This window comes from Chaetodon trifascialis, chromosome 2, assembly GCF_039877785.1.
Source record: "Chaetodon trifascialis isolate fChaTrf1 chromosome 2, fChaTrf1.hap1, whole genome shotgun sequence".
Lineage (NCBI taxonomy): Eukaryota > Metazoa > Chordata > Actinopteri > Chaetodontiformes > Chaetodontidae > Chaetodon > Chaetodon trifascialis.
In genome coordinates, this window is record NC_092057.1 from 10,481,392 (window position 1) to 10,505,479 (window position 24,088).

The window sequence follows — 24,088 nt, forward strand, 5'->3', positions numbered from 1 at the left end:
GACTTCAGGATGTAGACCTTGTTTTGTACAGCTTTTTTCAGTCTTGTGACAATACATTTTCCAGCTAATCCACAGGCTGAAGAAGGGGAAGAATTTCGCAGCCTGTAGAGGAAAACTTGATCCTGCAGTTTGTATTTTACAGTAATACATCAGTAATAATGATCCAATCCAACAGTAACAGTAGCTACTCTCTACTCTCTCTACTTTTACTTTTGATATTTTAAATACACTTTCTGCAGATACATTTGTACTTTCACTGAAGTAAAATTTTGAATCCAGGATTTTTACTGTTAATGGAGTATTTTTATTCTGTGGTATTGCTACTTTTACTTAGATAAAGGATCTGATTACTTCTTCCACAGCCGTTGTCAGTACCAAACTGCCCCTGCCACACTCCAGTCGAATGGTGGCGCTACAATATTAAATTGCTAACCGAAGAAGAAAAGAACCGGAAGTTGATTGAAGCCGAAACAAGGCGTCGTTTTCAAAGCTTGTTAACGGCTGTTGTCTTGGTGCTGTGTTTGCGAGGGTGTAAACAATAAAACAAACTTGTACTAATAACCTGGACCGGTAATTTTACCGTAATGGATAGAGTATAACAGCGAACTGGCAGTCGGGCAGGTGAGAAACGAACCCGTTAAATGTTACCACCTAATGTTGTTCATACGTTTACTGCTTGTTTGACTGCTGTAACATTAGCTTAGCTCGCCTCCGTTTATGTCTGCATAAACGATATGCCGAACACTTCAAAAATGTAGAATTGGCTTCCTTAATAACATCAGTCTTTTAAAAAATTGGGCTACTTAAAATCTGAGTAGTCCACTCGTAAAATCGGCTTGTGCAAGAGGTCAAGCTAGCTAATTTTATTTTGTTGAAATAGCCCCTGAAAAGGTGTTAACATTACTAGTTTTTTAACTCAACGCGCTATACATTTAAATCAACAAGTGCTACTAACATGTATCACTCGGTACAATTATCTTAAGGCATCTTTCAGCTTTTAAACAAATTGTATGTATATGTCATATTTAGAGACGGTAAACATGGTAAATATTCAACAAGTTACAGGTTTTGTGTTTGACGGCCACTAAATTGTCACTTTTGTGAATGGAGTTTGCTTTGAAACAAACATGTCTACTGCTAATCGCTGATTTACACTACCAGATAATATGAAAAAAGGATGCGGTCAAACATAAAATTATTTCATACTGAAAGGTGTTGTTTATATTGTATCTATTAGGGTTGACTCTTACTGCTATATATCTTTTTAGATATTAATTTTATTAATCAATTAACTCACTGAATCCAAACAGGCTAAGGTGAGAAGACTTATTTCCAACGTGGTATCAAGATATTAAAGATATAAAATAAAAAAATGCCAAAATTACATCTGTAAAGTTTAAACTCAGAAAGACCCATCAAATCACCTAAGTTCTGTACAACTCGCCTGACCTCAAGAAACTATTAAAAGTCTCTCTTATTCTTCCTCATACCTGTTGCCCCTTCAGGATTTATACTGCCTCCTTGACTTCAAGCTGAAAATATGATGGACAACCTGGATTTCTCAGAAGAGGAACTTCAGGAACAACTGGTGGACCTGGGCTATAAAAATATACCAAAACACAGGCTGCATAAATTCAAGCAAGGTTAGACTCTGAAACATCCATCCTCTCTCTCTCTCCCTCTCTGATTACCATATTGTTTTTCAGCTTTATCTGTTGCTTGGGACCCTAAGTGTTTATATTTTGCACTAATGTTAAAAAAATAATATTGGTAATTAATACTTTTTTAACTCTAAGATGATTACATCTCAAGAAAGATGGAGGACATGGAAATCACTCCATGTTTAAAATCATTTTAAAGGATTACAGCCACTGTTTGTTAAATGTCAGATCTTGATGAACTGATTCGACGTGGAGAATGGAAAAGCTTCGCCTCGCCCACTCAGACATACTGCACCAGATCTCAGACAGCCACATCTCATCCAAGTCCTCCTCCTGCCTACACCAAAGAGAAAGGTCAGAGCATGTGTTGCACTGTGGGATTATAAGAGGAACTGTTTTAATACGATTCTCTAAAAGTACAAAGCATGTCAGCAGTCAAGTGTAACATTTTAAGGTTTTCCATCAAAAGTTGTTGTATGTTAACAGGCGAATTCTGTGTTTTTCCTCACAGTTGGTCAGTGCTACTTTGATGACTCTGCAGAAGGGTTTTTCTTACATGCGGGACAAGCGGACCCTGACAGACAGGTATGTGTTAACCACACCGAGACTGTACACAAGCAGATGTGTGTTTGGATTTTGTACGATCTGAGTACTCCATGATCATACTGAACTGTGAAAAAGTAGCTAAAAGCATGATAATCAGACTGAAACACTTTGCAGATGATTTATGTGTATGGTTTAACTCAGGTGTTCACCACCTGTCAGAACGGAGACTCTCGACAGCAGCGGGGACGCTGTGACTCGTACGCTCAACACTCGTTGGCTACAAAGGTCCATCTGCCTCCAGGTGCTCCTAGCAGGCTGCAGGTGGAGCAGGATCCTGACGACACTCTCCACCCGCTGCTCACTGACAGCTACACATCCACTCCTGACAGCCAGGGGAGACGCTTCATCAAGAGAAAAGTCCTGAGGTCATTTGAATTAAGACTTACATCCACAGACACACTCACTGTTCATTCAGCTGTTTTTTCATTCATTTGTTTCAAGTTAAATTTGAGAGAGAGAGAGACACACACACACACACACACACACACACACACACACACACACACACAAAGGATGCATTAACACATTTAATCAGTTATTAGTCTGTGGCTCCCTTTTTTAATTGTCCACACTTCTGTTGTACAAATGGGCTGCAACTAATTATCACTTTTAGTATTGATAATATGATATTAATAATCTATCAAATGTCAATAATGATGACAGACACCTAGAACCCAAACTAATGGTCTTAACTGTCTTCTGTCTGACCAGCAGTGAAGTAGTGAAGTACTGTAGTATTAAAAATCAGTTGTGTGGGTCTGTTTGATGAAGAACAATTACTAATTGACCAGAATTGTGGTAAATTTTCTGTTGATCAGATAGAATAATTGATTAATCATTTCAGCAGTGATTAACAGAAACACAACATAGACACAGACTTACTTACTTGGAAATGTAACAATCAGAATCAGAATGCCTTTATTGGTCCCCCGGAGGGGAAATTGACTTTCAGTTACATCCCGTCCAAGAAACATAAAAAAGACAGTGATACATAACATGGGGAGGACAGGAGCGGAGAACTGTGGGTCGCAAAAAATCTCTCATGAGCAGCGCCCCGTTTACTTAGATTAGAAAAAAGGAGAACAAGAGGGAGGAAGAGGAAAAAAAAGCAACTCCCAAACTAGGCTCCTGTGGGGGGGCACAGTGTGGGATTAGGAAAAAAAACACCTCGGCACACAAGCAACATAATAAGACATTACAATAAAACTCGAAGACTTGCACATGTGTGTGTGTGTGGGGGGGGGGGGGGGGGGTGAGGAGGGGAGGTGTCGCAGCACAGACACATTTGGGTGCCTCGCAACAACCCTCCATGCTACACTGCGACAAAGGCAGGGAGGGGGGTGGGAGCCACGAAGGCGTTGAGTTGGAGGGGGTGTGCGTGCGTCTTCGTGTGTGCGTATGTGTAAGGCCGTGTACTTCATCTCCACTCATTCCCAACCCATTGTCTCTGCCGTCTGATAACTGATGACGAAGACACAGCCGTAGCCGTGGAGACGACCTTGGAGAGTTCTGATCCAGTAACAAAGTTCACAGGAGTAGGGGGGGGATAGGGCCAGAGCATCTTGTCTGCATAACATCCAGGAGAGTGGAGAGACACCGACCTTGGGAACCGGGGAGCCAATGAGGATAACAATTGTTTGGGTTAGTCCAACACTGCAATTTTCATCTGCCTTGAGTCTCTCTGATTCTCCCAGTGGCTGTAATTCAAATATATCCAAATTCGGTGGTCAATTTCATCTGAGCCGAGCTGACAACTTCTCCAAGTTGGCAGGGTGGATCCCTGCGAAGGAGTTCAGCAATCGCATCCAGCCTGCGATTTTGATCAAGAATCGCATCCAGCTTGCGACCGAGCTCACATATTGCTTGAGTCTGAGTGTTGACGGCCTCAGTCATGATGGTCAGCTTCTCGATTACCATAAGTGCCGCTGACATCTTCTGAACTTTGCGATAGATCAGGAAGCTGCTAACTCCAAACAGCAGAAAGCCTGTTATCATAATTCCAATTATGTAGACGTCTTCAACATCCTCAACGGAAAGGATCGACAGGCACACGATCCTCCACTTCTCCCAGGGGTCCATCATGTATCCGGCCGCAAACGTTCCATTAGGGCAGACGGGCTCTCCTTGACCCAGTCTCTCTGTCGAGAAAATTTGGTCGATTGCGTTGAGAGACCAGCTGATTGAATACATGATTTTAGGTTTTGGAGAGAAATGCAGAGAGAGGCTCTGATAGATCAGACAGAGACAGCACAAGACAAAGAGCAGCAGCAGGGCAGATAAGGGCAGGGTGGGAGCGAGAGAAAAAAGCGCCCGCCTTCGTTGAGAGCCAGAAGAGACATAACACTGTTGTGTTTTTTTCCACCTACAGGAAACATAAAGGACAGTCTCTTATCTGTGATGAATCAGTCTACAGTGAAGACTCAGGTGAAATACACTTAACTGTAATCTTCTGACCACCTGTTTGAAGTGTTTGTGTTCTATAATAACAACAGCAATGATATTAATAATCTTCATTCACACATCACATTACAAACTCCAGGTTACACAGTGCTTCACACAAGGCAGCAGATCAACATAAAGAAATTATAAAGTCAAATGTAAAATTTGAGGTAACATAAAACGTTCACTGTACCTGCAGTAAAACCAATTCCAGCAATATGAACAAAAAGAAATACAGTAAAAAGTAAAAAAACAAAATCAGGATAAGGTCCCTGAGTGATTTAAAAGATGATACTGACCAGAGATCCACCATTTCAAATACCCAAAAATAATGTTTCAAGTCACACGTGAAGGTTTGTCTTTTGCTGAAAATATAAAAGATGTTTATGCATTTTCAAATGAATCACAAAGTACCGATTTCCACAACAAGTTCATGTACAGTTATTCTTCAATTGTTCTTCAGAAATTATTTTTGCAGCATAAAAACATGAAATAAAACCATAAACAGAATGAAAATGCATACAAATTATGATAGCATGTAGCTACTGCATCTCTGTGTCGTGCCCCTGTCACGCATCTCTAAAGTGGAAACCAGCTGTGGGATCAAATAGAATGGGATCAAATAGAAGGATTCAACACAAAGGAGCACAGATGTAATCCCTCTGGTCACCAGCAGCTGGAGCTGTTTGGGCTTCGAGAAGAGGGCCAGCAGAACGGCTAAAGCTCCCGACTACCAGCTTAATCCTCTTAGCTTGTTCCTTAAGCCCTCTGTGTCCACAGATCACACACTGCACTCACCTGCAAGCCGCCACCATGTCCAAAATGTACGACAGTCAGTGGGACGATGAGAGCGACGATGACAAGAAGTCTCTGAACTCCTCTTTTTGGTCTGATGGAGAGCGTCGGGAGGAGGAGGAAGAGGAGGAGGTGGTGGAGATTGAGCGAGTGGTCCAGGAGGAAGACTCCAAAACCATTGATGAAGCTAAGGGCTCACTCCAGGAGGCTTTAGAGGAGGAAAAGCCTGAACTGAACAACCAGGGCAACCTGAGTGAGGGGAGTTTCCAAAGTGGAAGCAATAACGAGGAGGAGGATGATGATGACGAAAGCTGTAGCAGCAGTTGTGATAGTCAGGAGGAGGAAGAGGAGGAGGAGGTGGTGGAAATTGAGCGAGTGGTGCAAAAGGAAGACTCCAAACATGTTGATGAAGCCGAGGGTTCGCTCCAGGAGGATTCAGAGGAGGAAAAGCCTGAACTGAACAACCAGAGCAACACGAGTGAGGGCAGTTTCCAAAGTGGAAGCAATGATGATGAGGAGGAGGAGGAGGAGGAGGATGGTGATGATGATGATGATGATGAAAGCTGTAGCAGCAGTTGTGATAGTCCAGCTCCAAGTCTGATGACCTCCGGTTACGGCACCTACAGACCAGAGGAGCAGGAAGGAGGAGACTACAGAGATGACCACACCATAACAGAGTTTGACCAGGACAGTCGGGGAGACCTGTCTGAGACCAGAGACGACGAAGAGGACAGTCGTTCTCTTTGCAGCTTTGGCGGGTTTGACATCGAACCCGCAGAGCCAGACTACAGCGAGCCTCGTCCCGTCAGTGCGTTAGCAGACACTGAGCCTGAAGCTAATGTGGCATTTTGTGGAGATGATGGCCTGCAAGCAGGGGTGGACGACACAGACAGGACACCAGAAGAAGATCCAGACCGAGCAGGTGAGGAGAAATCTGAAGAAGCCGCCGAAAACAAAGTGAGAAATGGAGCAGCAGAGGAACACCGTGTAGCTGTGGAAGTGAAAGACAAATTCGTTTTGGATGAGAAGCAAAGTGTTGATGTTGAAGAGGGGCAACAATCTGAACGGCTGGAAGAAGAAGAGGAAGTGCAGGACCTTCAAGAAGACAATGATGTGGAGAAAGAGGACAAAGTCCAGTCGGAGGATCCAGACGTGTCTTCAAGCAACAAAGACATCAAGTTTATCGACTCCAAAGTGGATTTCAGCCAGATGACGTATGAGGAGATGTGTGAGGAGTGGGAGGGAAACCTCAGACAGATGAAGGGTAAATGGCTTCCTGTCTCTGTCTGCTAACAGTGTCAGTATTGGGACATCAGCTTGTTAAAATGCTATTACTCAAAATTTACTTGTCCAAAAAAATACTTGCTGACAGGAAGTCACTGCTGATACAGTAGATATAATGGCTGTTTATGAAAAGGTTGAGTTAGCAGTATGTCAGAGGTCAATCTGAAGATTTTGATTGATAATTGAGTTAACTGAAGAGGTTTTGACAAGGGACTGCCTTCTAAGTCCAAGATCAATAATCCAGACCAAAATCAGGACAGTAATTAACAATCAAGCTAATTTGCCGTCAGTATTAGCCTTGAAAATAGATTCCTTTCAGTGATCGCAGACACAGGAGCAGCACATCCTCCCACCACTAATCACATTTGTTCTCTGGTCATTGTGATGCTTTGCCTGAAAATCAAACCCAGTGGAATCCTGACGGTGTCTCTGAATGTAATGGATGCTGTTTGTTTGCATGCAGAAGCAGCAAGCTGTCTGGAGGAACGACTGGCGGAGCTTCGTTTATCCACGTCGCCTCAACGCGACTTTGAGACGGAGAACGAAGACGAAGTCAGCCATAGCGACAGCCAGGGCGACAGCCAGGACGACAGCCAGGGCGACAGCCAGGGCGACAGCCAGAGCGACAGCCAGAGCTCTGAGAGCGAGGGAATCTCTATGAGCGCCTTTGAATCCTACATAAGAGGCCTGGTGGGTAATGTAGTCAAACACAATGGGGAGGTCCCCTCCACTGTTTGTGTTACATTACATAGAACGTAGACGTGTAGCTAATCTGTGGTCAGAGCTGATTAAACGTCTTTATTGTCACTAACAATCACTTTACTGTCATTTCACTTTGGACAGACTCGAGCTCAAAGGGACGCCGACATCAGGCCCAAACCCAAGTCCTGTAAGTCAACACCAATCTACTGTACCAACTCAAATTATTGTTATAACACAAAACCGTTTGATAATTTATCAGACATTTTTATGTTTCAGTCATCCGACCAGTACTGAGTCAGCAAACCATGAAGAAGACAGACCCAGTGGCCAAGTAAGTTAAAAACCTGAGAGGTAATCCAAGTAAAGAGTCATTAAAGAAAACAGAACCACAAGACCGTCAATCCTATTCCAATTACAGCTACATTGGTCTGATAGTTGACTCATGGTCCCTGCAGGTATTTCCAGTATAAGCAGCTCTGGGACATGTACAAACTCCCAGGAGAGACGGACAGGAGAGGTCTCCGCCTGGAGATAAAGGTATGAAAGCATGTCTTCAATAGAAAAAAAGCCCTTTAGCGTATATGAAGTGTTCAAATATTTACTTTGAAGCTCCTCCTACGTGTCGGCTGCAGTTACACGTCACATCATTCTCGATAGCGTTCAGTCGTTGAATGTGTTGACAACATGTTGCACCTCTGGTTTGCTTCAACAAGTTTTGCTTTTGTTTTCAGGAACGACTCGCGTACCAGCCTCCTCCAGTAAGTGCTTCCCCAAATATTCTCTATAAAGCGGCACCAGGCGATAATCAGTGTCGTGTTTAAAGCAAAAACCCACGGTCACATTCTCTCTGCGATGAACTTACTTCCTGTTCCACACAGTGTGACTGCTTAGCATTGAAGCTGTGCAGCTAAAACTATGGTATTTCTACCATTTGATACCACTAATGCTATGCTCTAATTTCATCAATAGTCTCAATTCTGCAGTCTGAGAGGACCTGAAAAATCATTTATGTGGACTAAGAGCTTCAGACACTGTTTTCAAACTGGATCCATGTTAGCGTCAATGTAGATTAAGTGATTTTGTTGTGTTGCAGCCTAAACCTCGGAGGGTTTACGTGCCAAACACCTACATCGTGCCAACAGAGAAGAAGCGCTCGGCCCTTCGCTGGGAGATCAGGAACGATTTGGCCAACAGTCTCGTTCCATACAAATGCAGCTATCGATTTTAGGCCTTCTGCGATCCGCATGCCTTTTAGATACTTTTAATAAAACTTTGCATTGTTTTTTTAATCACTGGCATTATTTATTGATGGATTTTTTGTTAAACATAATAAACACATAAAGAGAACATTGGCGTCACTGAATATATTACAGGTGAGTTCATGTCTTCTATGGGAAGTCAGAGTAGGGCAGTCTGAACGGGTACAGGGGCGTGTAGCGCTGGTCGTGCCAAAGCAGCTTGTCTTCCAGAAACTTGATGGTTTCCAGTGTGAGGATGATGGATTCATGTTTCAGCATGCTGTGGACATTCAGACCTGACAGAGAAAAGACAGATTCTGCTCACCTCTATTGCAGGTAACAAAGAAAGCACGTTTTCCACCACCTGTAAAATATGTCTGACGTTTCTTGTTCATCCAGGTCATGTGTTCTTCTTGGTGCCTCCAGAAGATGTTTCGCCTCTCATCCAAAAGGCTTCTTCAGTCCTGACTGGTGGGGAGTCCAAGGCCTTTGTCCTCTTGCAGGATCATAGCTTTGCCCAGCATCATGTGATGCGTTCGGGTCACGTGAGTCCTGATGTGATTGGCTGTACAGCTACCTTGGGAGAGATCTCAGGACTGCATTGTAAGTGGCTGATAAGTGGTGCCTTAGACCACCTCTGCTCAGCGATGGTCTTTCCAGTTTGACATGGACGGCTTCTTTCACTCCTCTTTCAAACCATCGGTCATCCCTGGCCAAAATACGTACATTATTGTCCTCAAATGAATGTCCCTTGTCCTTGAGATGTAGGTGGACTGCTGAGTCTTCACCTGAGGTGTTGGCTCTCCTGTGTTGTGCCATGTGCTTATGGAGCGGTTGCTTTGTTTCCTAAAATGTACAAGTCTGTGCATTCCTCACTGCATTGCGCTGCATACATTGCTCTACATTGGTGGACAGGCTTCGGCCTCAGGGTGTTACTGGGCTTCGGTTCAAGCCCAGTAACACCAAAGCAACCGCTCCATAAGCGCATGGCACAACACAGGAGAGCCAACACCTCAGGTGAAGACTCAGCAGTCCACCTACATCTCAAGGACAGGGGACATTCATTTGAGGACAATAATGTACATATTTTGGCCAGGGACGACCGATGGTTTGAAAGAGGAGTGAAAGAAGCCGTCCATGTCAAACTGGAAAGACCATCGCTGAACAGAGGTGGTCTAAGACACCACTTATCAGCCACTTACAACGCAGTCCTGAGATCTCTGAACAGCCAATCACTCCAGGACTCACGTTGCCCAAATGACTCGCATGATGCTGGGCAGAGCTATGATCCTGCAAGAGGACGAAGGCCTGGGACTCCCCAAAGGTCAGGACTGAAGAAGCCTTTTGGATGAGAGACAAAACGTCTTCTAGAGCCACGAGCAAGTCCAGTTGCCTTTGAAAGCACTTAGAAGAACACCTGTGAAATGCTCTGCTAGTGAAATACTTTTTACAGGCATCCTGACGCGTTGATGTAGCTGCAAACTAACTGAAGTTGTAAATAATGATGTAAAAACAAATCGTCTTCAGAAAAAGCTCGTGCTTCATGTCGCCTTTTAGTGCCAACTTACCAATGGCTGGAATAACATTCACTGTCTTCAAATTTGCTGTCGCCTGAAGGATGTTTTCAGGAATCTCTTCACCTCTGAAAACAAGAGGAACATCAGCACTGAGCGAACCACAGAGGAAATAAAGTTTTTATTTAAGCTCCACAAGATGAGACTAGCTGACGGTACTCACACATCGACTATCAGCACCGACTCTCCCCAGTGTCTGTGTCTGAGCAGGTCCAGCAGGTACTGAGAGTCAGGTGTGGGGATGTTCAGAGAGTCCACAACGTGAAGGTAGTCCTGGGAGAATATACAACAGTCGGATCAAAGTTTAAAACAATTAGGAATATTCATCAGCAGTTATTTTGGCTATGACATTTAAGTATACCATTTTTAAAATCAGGCTATGAAGATTGGGACAAAGTACCACTTTTTGCTAAACATGTTTTTGGTTTGTCCAATAAATAAACTCAAACCACTGGAAACATGTTAATTCTATTTTAAGCACAGGAAGATTTAACGGACACACGTGTCACAAAACTGATTTAAGTGCAATTTAAAAGGATTTGCCTTCAGTTACCTGAGCCATCTTGGAGCTCAGAGCCACTTTGAGTCCCAGCACTCGAACCTTCATGGGTAACATGTAGTAGTAACTGGTCGGCCCTCTGGGTCCGTGAGACACCCCACCTGAGGGAAAGACACCGGCCGTCAGACTTCATCTCATTCCCAACCTGTGAATCTCTCAAGTGATGATTCTACTTAGGTGAAGGAAAAGGATTTACACCAGAGATCCGGCGTTTGTCACTTCCAGTTAAAGTCTGACCAGACGATTCATCTACATCTACCCGAAACATTAAAAGCACATAAGGAACGGAGCATTTCACAGACTAAAAGCAGTCACCTCCTCTCCATAACGGTGACCTGATGCTTCCATGACGCGCTCTTCCACTTCCTTTCTGTTTCCACGGTTTCTTGCCTCCACCTCTGACCTCTGACCTGACCTTTGTGCTGGCATGGCTCTGCAAGATCAAACCAACAGTCAGTTCAGTGAACATCAGCTTTTTAATGGTCAAGCTTGAGTTTCTATGCTCTTCAGCCATGATTCTCACTGTTCATCAGTGAAGATTCTTTATTGTCAAACTCGGTGCCCCGTGGTGAAAATTGTTCTCTGCATTTTAACCAATGCCTGAGGAGCAGAGGGCCAACTCCACCTGAAAGCCAGCGACTGGGTCAAGGGTCCTGACAGGAGATGCAAGTTTTTGAAGGCGAGGGAGACCAGAGACCCCGGAGGAAAGTCATGCTAGCATGGGGAAACATGCAAACCTCACACAGGGAGGCCCTGCTGCAGCTGTACTGCACAGCTCTTACTGACTGATATAAAATGCAGTCAGACATTTCTGAAAACCTGGTTGAGGTTCCTGCATAGACCAAGCTCAGCTGCAGCAAATGTTAATGCAACTAAGCTGTTTTTGATCAGTCAGTTTGATGGTCACTGAAACGACAGGTGTTGTAGGGTTTATGTATCTGTCTCTTTAAAAAAATTCCTTCTTATGGTTTGTTTATCTAATGGAACTTCAAGCCTGAACATGTCCTGAATTCATCCCACAACAAAACATGAATCACCGCATGAAGCCGTCTGATGCCAAACATTTCAAAATGAGTAACTTACAATTCTTTTAAAATTTCTCTGCCATACTTCAACATCATGGAGAATATCGAGCCTGAGAGGAGAGAAAACGCACGACTGGTTAACACAGGAATCATCCATAGTTTCCACTTCCACGCATCAAGTCTTCTACACTGTTTCAATAGCATAGATTGTATAGAGTTTGTACACAGTTATCTTTTTAATTTAAACAAGATGCTCGAGAATTTGGTGCCTAAACCTCAACTTGATAACAGCTAACAGTGACTGATGTTTGGGACAGAATCTGACAAAACTCTCCTGACAAAAGATGAAAACACTGACATCAAAGCTTTGAAGATGTGAACTCCACATTACCTCGGAGGCACCGCGAAGACATCTGGGTGGAGATGAGCCAAACCCAATGGCTCGCTGTCCTGCCTCTCCAGAGTGTCCACCCACATCTGGACGGGACTCAGATGAGCGGGAACGACAACGTCACACTTCCTCAGAACAGGCAGGGAGCAGCCTGGAGGAGGAGGAGGTCGCTCTGCAGGAGAGGAGTCAGTGATGAGCATCTTTCATACGATAGACAGAGACAGTCAGGACTATTAAAATGAGACGTGAGCAGAGAGAAACCATTCTACTGGTGTGTGAAAGAGTCAAGTCTTTGATGAGTCTGACTTTGGGAACAACATATTTCATGTTTAGGAGGTTAGAATCAGTGAAATTTAAAGATACTGGTGTAAAATATCAGGTTAAACAAGTTCAAAAACATTTCTTTTTACTTCAAAGACCATAACATCTTAACTGCAACAACAGCAACATCGACGAGTTCAGATTTAATCTAAAAACTGTGATTTGATCTAAAACAAACTCACTTAATCTGGCAGGATCCACCAGGTTTGAAGGCAGCAGCAGGTTAGGAGGCAAAGCGCTCTCACCAGAGAAGGATGAGGCAAACTGAGGAGGAGAAAACTTTGAGTCAGTTACACAGCTTGAGAAGAAAACACCAAAAAAAGACTAACTGTCATCATTCAGCAGGCACCGCAAAACCCTCCAATATTGCATTAATCAGGCTCCACAGTTTGCACATTTCTGCTGGTTAAATAATAGAAATATGAAAGGAGCTTATGTCTGACTGTGCTGCAGTGTGAAGAACTGTACTTCACATAGCTTTATTTTCAAATACTCAAGCAAGTCATATATATTTAATACAGTTTTACATATGAGCTATTGAAATAATGACATATCTCGATCAGATGTTACTAGAGCAAAGCGTGATGTTGTGCTTGTTTCTGTCCATGTAAATAATAATAACATAAAAAAAAAAATTCATCCGCAGCCAGCAAACGTCTGTTATTTAACTTCATAAATGACATTAGGGCTTAAACAACAAATTAATCTGTGGCAATTTGATGATTTCAGCACTTTATTGTGAAAATGGTTCCAGCTTCTTCTGTCGCAGGATCTGCTCATTTTCTCTGTTTTATGTAATTATAACTTGTATTGTTTGAATCTGATGAAACTGCCTTCGGCTCTGGGAAACTGTAGAGATTGTTTAGCGCTAAGGTATAATAGGAATATACAGCTATTGAAACAAAGCTGCAAATTTTATTCCCTCCCGTAAAACACTCAAAGAACTCAGATTTCATTTTCTGATCATTATTAGACATGTATTAGTTAGACTTTGAGGTCTATTTTCAGCATCTTTATTAGATGGATATATTGTTTTGCTAATTAGTCAAAGCTTCACCTACAGAGTCACCGCCACTGTCCTTGCAGACGCTTTTTAAGTACAACATGACCAACTCACGTTCACATTCTGAAAGTGACGGATTTAATCGAACTACGGGCAGCAAATACAGCAGCAGGTTAAACGTTACTCACCCTTTTAGCGGCTCCTCTGCCACAAATTACCAGAGAACAACGAAACATTGCGATTTAGTTTTCTTCCACAGTAACACACGCACTTAATTCCCTCTTAAATTGTTTGAAATGTACATTATAATCGGAATCGCAGCGTGTTTGCTGCATGAAAGGTCGTTGTGGTTTTTCCGTTGTATGTTGTCGCGTGTTGATGACGTTTCATATCCAAACGTACGGTGGCGCACACTTGACGTCAGAGGCGGAAGTTCCTGCTCTGTTGAACCTGAAAGATGGTTCAAAAGAAATTAAGCAGATGTCAAATTAAATGTTTCTTAAAGGGAAAGTTTGCTTTTTTTTTTTTTTTCGAGTCCATCCTCGCGGCCCAGATGTACATTTAAAGAGTTACTGTCAGTATTGACTGGAGTACAAGTGTTAAATACATCTATATTTAAGAGGTAAATATTGTACTTTTTACTTCTCTAAGGTTATCTGACAGCTGTTGTTACTACTTAGTTAACTTAGTCAAATAAAACATTCTTGCAAAAAAATATAGGAAAAATTTAGATGTTTCATTTATACAAGCTGAAATTATTAGTCAATAAAAAGTTGATAATAAATCAATAAAAGTTGATTGACAGACACTTAATTGGCGATTTAACTGATAATTATTTATTTTTCATGGAAAAACATTTCATGGCTCCAGCTTCACTGAAAGATTTGCTGTCTTTCATTTCCATTGATTTATTACTTTAAAAAACAATCACTGTGAAGGTGTCACTCTGAGCACTGGGTAATTGTGAATGAATTTCTCACTATTTTCAGAATTTCACAAACCAAAAATCAGTTTCATCCATAATGAAAATAATCATTAGTTGCTGTCCTATACAAGATAGTTCAAAAACTTAAATCTATTTCAAAGACCAACTTGACATTAAAAACTGTATGATGTTTGTGATGTCCTATGGCACTTGAGATAGTTTATTACATAGTAAAATTCAATAATTTCGCTATCATTTATTATATTATTGCTCAAAACAGTAAAAATTATAGAAACTCAATTATATACTTCCCCAATGAATAAAAAATAAAGTGGATGTTTCAAAAGTATAGACATACAGTATAATATAAACATATGCACAAATTTGGACATTTTAATATCCAAATATAATATTCAGTTGCAATATACGACAATTCAACAAAAAACAACAGTATTTAACAGAATAACATACATGGTTTGATCTTGTAATGTAAAATACACACGTTTCTTCTTTGAGAATCACCATTAGTATTAAACTGGAGTAAAACTTTTGGGTGACATAACTTAACTTTAATATACATAGAAAGAATACCTACACTCTTCAAACAAGTCTTGCATAGTACAAAAGATATTAGAAAATAACAAAATGTGGAAAAAGTCTGAATTTACATATAAAACAAGTGCAAGACTGCTGCATTTAATGTAGGCTGCATCATTACAAAGCAACAAGACTGGCTTTATATACAGTAAAAAAAAAAAAAAAAAATCTTAAATGAGGCAGAAAGTGACATATTTCAAAACTGCATGAACATAAATCATACAATAATATACATAACAGCTTAAGTCCAAATAAAAAAAAACCCAAGATAAAAAGCTCATGAACAAAAATACTTGTTACCTCTTACAGAACATCAGTGGCTTAAAACCTATATGAGGTTGGAGAAAAAGAACGTTGACCCTTTTACATCATTTTCACCTGGAACTTCAAGGTCCACGTCTCTTGGATAAAAGTCAGGCATTTTTTTATTTTGTGATTGAGTGGGAAAAACAGTGACATAGTATCCATCTGTATTTTCTGGCATTCTTATTCTTGAATCTTGAGAAAAATGTGGCAAACGTGCATTAGGTACTGGCTGCTTTGTCTTCTGAGGTTTTGCATATATGTCAGTTTCACCAGGAGAAAGTCTTCTGGTATGCCTGGGGTCCCTCATGCCAGTATGACCACCTGGTGGGGGGATCGTCTGTCCATAGTAATGTGATGCCTGGAGGTCCAATTTTGAGCCTCTGGCTCTGAGCACATGATTCTTTCCTGTGAAATCATCGATGTTCAGATCTGAACGGTTGAAATCAAGATGGTGGCCTAAATGAGCATCCACCAGAGGGTAGCTGGACCTTACTTTGGTACTGCGTGACTTTATATCTTTGTGACGAAGTGTGACATCTCCATCTACATCCAGGGCAGGCATTTTCATGTTTAACCCTGTGACATCTGATCTGCGATTCTTATAAGCAGGTCCTTTGAAATTTAGTGAGGGATCATCAATGTTAAGATCTGGATATTTGGGACGCCATTGTGGATTCTGCATTGCTGCTTTCGGCATGCTGAGGTCCATGTTTGGAGCACTAACATTTGGAGCTGTGATGTTCCCCCTTAACTGCGGTTTCATGTTCAGTTTTGCATTTGGAGGAGAAATGTCCATATGTTTTGGTCTCAGAGATGCACCAAAATCAATATCAGACCCTGTCCTATTAAGATCTGGGCCTCCAAACTGAGGCAACTTAAAAGAAGGAAGTCTGAATTTTCTGTCTGCCAAATCAAGATCAGTCTGAGGACCCTGGATGTTTCCTGAGGGAACGTTCATGTCAAAGTCTGGACCTCTTATTCCTCCTTTAACTTGAGGGGCGGTAAAGTTCAGGTCAGGTTGTCCTATGTTACCATTTATTCCTAGATCAGGGCGTTTTGCATTGAGGTCTAGTTTGGGACCTTGGAACTTGGCATCAGGCAATTCTAAGTCTGGCATACTTTTACCAGGGACTTTCAGGTTAGGTTCTGAAAGATTAGGTCCAGAGAGACTGAGGTCTGGTGCATTTAAATTTGGCATTTTCGGGAGACCAATATTGACATCTGGTTTGTCTGTATGTAACTTGGGGGCCTTAAGGTCCATGTCTGGCAACCCCAACTTGGGGACATCAATTCCACCTTTCATCTTTGGAGCTTTGAGATTAAAATCTGGAGTTTTCAGGTCTGAATTTATGTTCAAATTTGGCCCTTTTGGTAATTTGGCATGAAGATCTGGTGACTTGTAATCAAAGTTTGGGCTATCTAACTTTGGACCAGAAAACCCCACATCAGGCATTTTCAAATGTGGCTTTTTAAGTTTTCCTGATGGTTTGCCAAAATCAACATCTGGCATTTCAAAGCCAGGTTTGGACCCTTTCAGGTTAATGTTAGGTTCACTGATGTCAATGTCTGGGCCATCAAAACCTCCATCAATCTCAGGTCCTTTTAGGTTTGGTAGATTCATTTTTGGCATTCTCAATTTGGGCATTTTCAGTTTTGCCTTGGGTGAACCAGTGTGAACATCTGGAGCATTCATATCTAATTTGGGAGCTTTAAGGCTCATATTAGGCAAGTCCGAGTCAGGAGCATCAATCCCACCCTTTATCTTTGGAGCTTTCAGACTCAAATCTGGTGACTTTAGATCTGCGTTCAGGTCCATATTAGGTCCTTTTGGTAACGTGCCTGAAAGATTCAATTTAGGCATTTTCAATTTGCCTGAAGGACCATTAACATCCCAGTCTGGAGCATGAAGCTCTGGCATTTTCAGTTTACCTGATGGCATGCCTAAGTTAAGCTTTGGGGTGTTTAGGTCCAGTTTAGGACCTTTGAGATCAGTCTTGGGCATGTTTATGTCTGGTGCATTTATATCACCACTGAGCTTGGGACCAGATATATCTAGGTCAGGTGAATTGAGGCCCAAATTAGGGCCATCTAACTTTGGACCTGACAGGCTAAAATCAGGCAGGTTCAAGTTTGGCTTTTTGAATTTTCCTGATGGACCAGCAACATCAATATCTAAGTCAGCTTTAGGACTTTTGAAGTTGACATTTGGTGCATTAACATCCATGTCTGGACCATCAAAACTGTGATCGATCTCAGGTCCTTTCAGGCTTGGGAGGCTAAACTTAGGCATTTTTAATTTGGGCATTTTAAATTTTGCTTTGGGTGAACCAATGTTGACATCTGGAGTGTTCATATCTAATTTGGGAGCTTTGAGGTCCATGTTTGGTAAGTCAAGGTCAGGGGCATCAAGTCCACCCTTTATCTTTGGAGATTTCAGACTCAAATCTGGTGACTTTAGATCTGCGTTCAGGTCCATATTTGGTCCTTTTGGTAATGTACCTGAAAGATTAAATTTAGGCATTTTCAATTTGCCTGAAGGACCATTAACATCCCAGTCTGGAGCATGAAGTTCTGGCATTTTCAGTTTACCTGATGGCATGCCTAAGTCAAGCTTTGGGGTGTTTAAGTCCAGTTTAGGACCTTTGAGACCAGTCTTGGGCATGTTAATGTCTGGTGCATTTATATCACCACTGAGCTTGGGACCAGATATATCTAGGTCAGGTGAATTGAGGCCTAAATTAGGGCCATCTAACTTTGGACCTGACAGGCTAAAATCAGGCAGGTTCAAGTTTGGCTTTTTGAATTTTCCTGATGGACCAGCAACATCAATATCTAAGTCAGCTTTAGGACTTTTGAAGTTGACATTTGGTGCATTAACATCCATGTCTGGACCATCAAAACTGTGATCGATCTCAGGTCCTTTCAGGCTTGGGAGGCTAAACTTAGGCATTTTCAATTTGGGCATTTTAAATTTTGCTTTGGGTGAACCAATGTTGACATCTGGGGTGTTCATATCTAATTTGGGAGCTTTGAGGTCCATGTTTGGTAAGTCAAGGTCAGGGGCATCAAGTCCACCCTTTATCTTTGGAGCTTTCAGACTCAAATCTGGTGACTTTAGATCTGCGTTCAGGTCCATATTTGGTCCTTTTGGTAATGTGCCTGAAAGATTCAATTTAGGCATTTTCAATTTGCCTGAAGGACCATTAACATCCCAGTCTGGAGCATGAAGCTCTGGCATTTTCAGTTTACCTGATGGCATGCCTAAGTCAAGCTTTGGGGTGTTTAGGTCCAGTTTAGGACCTTTGAGATCAGTCTTGGGCATGTTTATGTCTGGTGCATTTATATCACCACTGAGCTTGGGACCAGATATATCTAGGTCAGGTGAACTGAGGCCCAAATTAGGGCCATCTAACTTTGGACCTGACAGGCTAAAATCAGGCAGGTTCAAATTTGGCTTTTTGAATTTTCCTGATGGACCAGCAACATCAATATCTAAGTCAGCTTTAGGACCTCTGAAGTTGACATTCGGTGCATTAACATCCATGTCTGGGCCATCAAAACTGTGATCGATCTCAGGTCCTTTCAGGTTTGGGAGGCTAAACTTAGGCATTTTCAATTTGGGCATTTTAAATTTTGCTTTGGGTGAACCAATGTTGACATCTGGAGTGTTCATATCTAATTTGGGAGCTTTGAGGTCCATGTTTGGTAAGTCAAGGTCAGGGGCATCAAGTCCACCCTTTATCTTTGGAGCTTTCAGACTCAAATCTGGTGACTTTAGATCTGCGTTCAGGTCCATATTTGGTCCTTTTGGTAATGTGCCTGAAAGATTAAATTTAGGCATTTTCAATTTGCCTGAAGGACCATTAACATCCCAGTCTGGAGCATGAAGCTCTGGCATTTTCAGTTTACCTGATGGCATGCCTAAGTCAAGCTTTGGGGTGTTTAGGTCCAGTTTAGGACCTTTGAGATCAGTCTTGGGCATGTTTATGTCTGGTGCATTTATATCACCACTGAGCTTGGGACCAGATATATCTAGGTCAGGTGAATTGAGGCCCAAATTAGGGCCATCTAACTTTGGACCTGACAGGCTAAAATCAGGCAGGTTCAAGTTTGGCTTTTTGAATTTTCCTGATGGACCAGCAACATCAATATCTAAGTCAGCTTTAGGACTTTTGAAGTTGACATTTGGTGCATTAACATCCATGTCTGGACCATCAAAACTGTGATCGATCTCAGGTCCTTTCAGGTTTGGGAGGCTAAACTTAGGCATTTTCAATTTGGGCATTTTAAATTTTGCTTTGGGTGAACCAATGTTGACATCTGGAGTGTTCATATCTAATTTGGGAGCTTTGAGGTCCATGTTTGGTAAGTCAAGGTCAGGGGCATCAAGTCCACCCTTTATCTTTGGAGCTTTCAGACTCAAATCTGGTGACTTTAGATCTGCATTCAGGTCCATATTTGGTCCTTTTGGTAAAGTACCTGAAAGATTCAATTTAGGCATTTTCAATTTGCCTGAAGGACCATTAACATCCCAGTCTGGAGCATGAAGTTCTGGCATTTTCATTTTACCTGATGGCATGTCTAAGTCGAGCTTTGGGGTGTTTAGGTCCAGTTTAGGACCTTTGAGATCAGTCTTGGGCATGTTTATGTCTGGTGCATTTATATCACCACTGACCTTGGGACCAGATATATCTAGGTCAGGTGAACTGAGGCCCAAATTAGGGCCATCTAACTTTGGACCTGACAGGCTAAAATCAGGCAGGTTCAAATTTGGCTTTTTGAATTTTCCTGATGGACCAGCAACATCAACATCTGAGTCAGCTTTAGGACTTTTGAAGTTGACATTCGGTGCATTAACATCCATGCCTGGACCATCAAAACTGTGATCGATCACAGGTCCTTTCAGGCTTGGAAGACTAAATTTAGGTGTCTTTAATTTGGGCATTTTAAATTTTGCTTTGGGTGAACCAATGTTGACATCTGGAGTGTTCACATCTAACTTTGGAGCTTTAAGGTTCATGTTTGGCAAGTCCAAGTCAGGGGCATCAATTCCACCCTTTATCTTTGGAGCTTTCAAACTCAGATCTGGAGATTTTAGATGTGTGTCTATGTCCAAATTTGGTCCCTTTGGCAACGTGCCTGAAATGTTCAATTTCGGCATCTGAAATCTGTTTGAGGGAGCATCAATATGCAAGTCAGGACTTCCAATATCAGCATCAGGCATTTTCAGTTTTGACTTTGGGCCTTTGAGATCAAGTGAAGGTGCATCAATGTTAACATTTGGGTGTGTAATTCCAGCTTTCACATCTGGTGCTGTCAACCGCATATCTGGTCCTACTAAATCTCCATTAAAATCTGGAACTTGAATGTTTGGTAAATCAAATTTGGGCATCATAAACTTAGGAGCCTTGTGTTTTCCAGATGGACCTTTCATGTCAATGGGTGGAGTGCCAATGGCTAAATTTGGTCCTTTCAGGTTGGCTTTGGGTAAATTAACATCAGGTGAACGAATCCCACCTTTTATGTTTGGTGTTTTGAAACCCAGGTCACTTTTGCCTGAGACCCCAAATTTGGGCAGGGTGAATTTATCAGATGGAGCATCTACATCTAAATCCGGAGATTTGAGTGATTTCATACGTGGCACTTTGACTTGTCCTGAAGACATGTCGATGTCTGGTCCATTTAGATCAAGCTGTGATACATCAACACCTGGCATTTCTAAATCTAAACCAGGGGATCTCCCAGAAATCCTGAGCTCAGGTGACTCTGCGTAACTGAAAGGATCATCCACATTTAAATCTGGGTTTTTCAGTCTCTTGAGACTGAGTTTACCTGAATGAACATCTGGGGTTCCTACATCTGATGTCTGGACCTCACATTCTGGACCACTAAAAGATGGTCCAGAGAGGCCCAGGTCTGGCAATTTGAATTTTGGCATTTTGAGTTCTTTGTTTGTTTTTTCAATGGCTACTTTGGGAACACCAGTGTCAAAGGATGGACCAGTGATTTTTCCCCCATTAAGGTTAATCCCCATGTCAGGGGTACTAACATCTGGGCCTTTTAAGTCCATACCTACCTCTGCAGCTCTTAAAGTTCCATTGTTATCCACCCCAATTCGAGGTTTTTCAAGATTTGACATTGTCAAGTCAACTGATGGACTGTCAGTGTTTGCCAGCTGAATACCATTGGTAGTGTTTACATTTGGACACTGTGGTAATGTTCCTGACAGAGGGATGTCTGGAGCATTAAGGTGTGGACTTCTATCATTGACTCTCAGTCTTGGTACCTGAGCGCCACTTAGAGAAGTTCCATTTAAGCCAAGACCCAACGGTGGAAGGTTCAGATTGCTGTCAAATGTTAATTCTCCACCATCATCAGATTGTGAGTCATCATTAATGTCTGTGCTCAAAGTCTTGGTTTTCAGAAGTCCAAAGTCAACACCAAGGCGAGGCAACCCCATGTCGCGTTTTAGGCTGACCTTGGATGAAGCTGGTACAGTTGGCTTGGCAGTAACCTCCCCATTCTCACAGCTCGCTTCATCAGGCAAGTCACCTCTCATAAACTTCTTGATTTTGGCATTGTAGAGTTTGCTGTAGGAATCCGTCAGCATCTAGAAATATAAATCACAACTTGAATGTATAATGTTAAGGTTTTGTGCAACTGTTGTCTAGCAGTTGACATGAGGATCAATTTTAGCACTGTTTCCACGACAACTAATGTAATGCAGACACTAAAACTGCTCTTTGTTGAACATTATAAAAATGCCAATAGAATGAATGTGCTTTAAAAAATAAGAAAACCAAATAAGAACATTGGTTTTGGTGGAACCTGCATTAAAACTTTTAGCAAAACATTTCATGTGTTGTGAACCACTACTGCATGAAATTTATTGATTCCATTTGTCTTGATTATATCTGTATTCCACCTACCGTGGCAGGACTCTTGGTGCACTGGTCCAGATGCCCAACGCTCTTGCTGAGGTTGCTCCGCGTGAGGACTCTCACCTTGTCATCAAACGGCTCCATCAGCTTCAGTACTTTTAAGACCTCCTCTTTTGATAGTTGATCAAAATTGATTGTTGCTCCCAAAATTTCATCCCCTTAAAAAGAAAAATCAAGTGTTTGCATTAAACAGTCGCACACTCTATCTGCTCAGGAGGCTGAGGTCTTTTGAGGTGCGTGGGGCACTCCTGAAGACCTTCTATGACTCTGTTGTGGCCTCTGCCATTTCTACGGTATAGTCTGCTGGGGGAGCAGCATCACAACAGCTGACAAGAAGAGGCTGGACAAACTCATTAGGATAGCCAGCTCTGTCCTGGGATGCCCTCTGGAACTGGGGGAGAGGAGGTTGACAGCCAAGCTGTCCTCCATGACAGTCAATGACTCCCATCCCCTACAACACACACTCACTGCACTGAGGAGCTCCATCAGTGACAGGATGCTACATCCAAAGTGTGTGAAGGAGCAGTATCGCAGGTCATTCCTTCCTGCAGCTGTCAGACTACACAACAAAAACTGCTCCAAGTAATCTGCAAATTATCTGTAGATCATCTCTAATTTGTGCAATAATCTGTGCAATCCATCCTGTACATAACAGTTTGTAAATACAATTTATAATTTAAGATAATGTTTATTTTTATTACACTCTTTTGTATATACTTATTGTTTTTACTCTATCTATCTATCTAATCTATCTTTTACTGATGCTGCTGTAAACTGGAATTTCCCCTTGCAGGATTAATAAAGGTATATTGAATTGAATTGAATTGAATTGAATTGAATTGAATTGAATTGAATTGAATTGAATTGAATTGAATTGAACTCTAAAAGCTAAGACACTAGTATGTCTTGCTTCTAAAACTGTCAGAAGTAATAGAGTAAAGAAAAAAAAAAGTTTAAGTAGCAAGCCAAGGGTTATACCTTCCTTCAATCCCTGATTGGCTGAGGCACTGTTGTCGATGTTGGATACGACCAGGCCCCCCTCCTCTGATCGCTCCAGGGTCAAGGCCTCAGAGAGACTCCTCACCCTGCGGTGTGACGGCTGCAAGCATAGACATTTCATACAGCGCTTTAAACACACAGGAAGAGCTTTTAAAAGCAACATACAACAGAAATGTGACTATTTTAGATTATAACACAGAACTAAAACATGTCAGTGTTGCATACCATGATCCACGCGTTTCTGTTGCAGTGGCATTGAAAAGTCCCCTTTGATTAAACCTATAGAAGAAAATAAAATTTGCAGTTGACAGATTTGGCTATTATGGGAACACACGGCAGTTCTTTACACGTGTGACATACAGTGCAGTGTATGCACTGTATACTGCACATTTGTAACACGTTAATGCTTCTAAAACAAAATGGTAGGAACAATTGTCAGACTTCAGTGAAACAGGTGAACCAGGAGAATCCAGCAAACAGCTCTGATCATACATCATTAAGAAACACATTTTTCCAGTCTATACAGTTGCACATAAATGCACCATTCTGGCAAACTGTTAAGTTTTAACTGCATTTCCGAGAAGTCCTCTGAAAGGAGAGAGCAAGACAAAACATTCAGCAGCTTTGGGTGGGGACAGTCTATCCAGCCAGCCTATTAAAGTCCATGCATAGGAATCATTGGTGCTGTTTTAGTTTATTATAGTTGCAAGAATCAACAAAGA

General features: G+C 41.9%; 2 protein-coding genes across 3 annotated transcripts; one reads left to right on the forward strand and one right to left on the reverse strand.

Annotated features, from left to right (window-relative positions):
• The first annotated feature begins 447 nt into the window (after positions 1-447).
• hyls1 (HYLS1 centriolar and ciliogenesis associated) lies at positions 448-8,834 on the forward strand. Of its 2 annotated transcripts, XM_070986398.1 has the most exons (12): positions 448-621; positions 1,506-1,643; positions 1,890-2,015; positions 2,173-2,246; positions 2,409-2,632; positions 4,636-4,691; positions 7,249-7,475; positions 7,629-7,674; positions 7,764-7,818; positions 7,943-8,024; positions 8,219-8,245; positions 8,581-8,834. In XM_070986398.1, exons 2-12 carry the CDS (start codon positions 1,541-1,543, stop codon positions 8,713-8,715), a joined length of 1,155 nt encoding a protein of 384 aa, XP_070842499.1. In that variant the 5' UTR covers positions 448-621; positions 1,506-1,540; the 3' UTR covers positions 8,716-8,834. The 2 variants fall into 2 exon arrangements, with proteins under 2 accessions (XP_070842499.1, XP_070842489.1); XM_070986388.1 differs by lacking the exons at positions 448-621; positions 1,506-1,643; positions 1,890-2,015; ... (1 more) ...; positions 2,409-2,632; positions 4,636-4,691 and adding an exon at positions 5,401-6,765.
• A 7-nt stretch (positions 8,835-8,841) lies between these two features.
• mrpl4 (mitochondrial ribosomal protein L4) lies at positions 8,842-13,988 on the reverse strand. The gene is made up of 9 exons (XM_070986410.1): positions 13,787-13,988; positions 12,778-12,859; positions 12,275-12,446; positions 11,942-11,993; positions 11,174-11,291; positions 10,853-10,959; positions 10,463-10,572; positions 10,294-10,367; positions 8,842-9,021 (listed from the first exon to the last, which is right to left on the reverse strand). Exons 1-9 carry the CDS (start codon positions 13,832-13,834, stop codon positions 8,876-8,878), a joined length of 909 nt encoding a protein of 302 aa, XP_070842511.1. The 5' UTR covers positions 13,835-13,988; the 3' UTR covers positions 8,842-8,875.
• Between the last annotated feature and the right edge of the window lie 10,100 nt (positions 13,989-24,088).

Coding starts and splice junctions, on each gene's coding strand:
- hyls1 (XM_070986388.1), top strand. CDS start 5,520: ATGTCCAAAATGTACGACAGTCAGTGGGACGATGAGAGCGACGATGAC. Junction 6,766..7,248: donor AAACCTCAGACAGATGAAGG/GTAAATGGCTTC, acceptor GTTTGCATGCAG/AAGCAGCAAGCTGTCTGGAG. Junction 8,025..8,218: donor GTCTCCGCCTGGAGATAAAG/GTATGAAAGCAT, acceptor TTTTGTTTTCAG/GAACGACTCGCGTACCAGCC.
- mrpl4 (XM_070986410.1), bottom strand. CDS start 13,834: ATGTTTCGTTGTTCTCTGGTAATTTGTGGCAGAGGAGCCGCTAAAAGG. Junction 11,994..12,274: donor GTCTTCGCGGTGCCTCCGAG/GTAATGTGGAGT, acceptor CTCTCCTCTCAG/GCTCGATATTCTCCATGATG. Junction 11,292..11,941: donor AGAGAAATTTTAAAAGAATT/GTAAGTTACTCA, acceptor TTGATCTTGCAG/AGCCATGCCAGCACAAAGGT.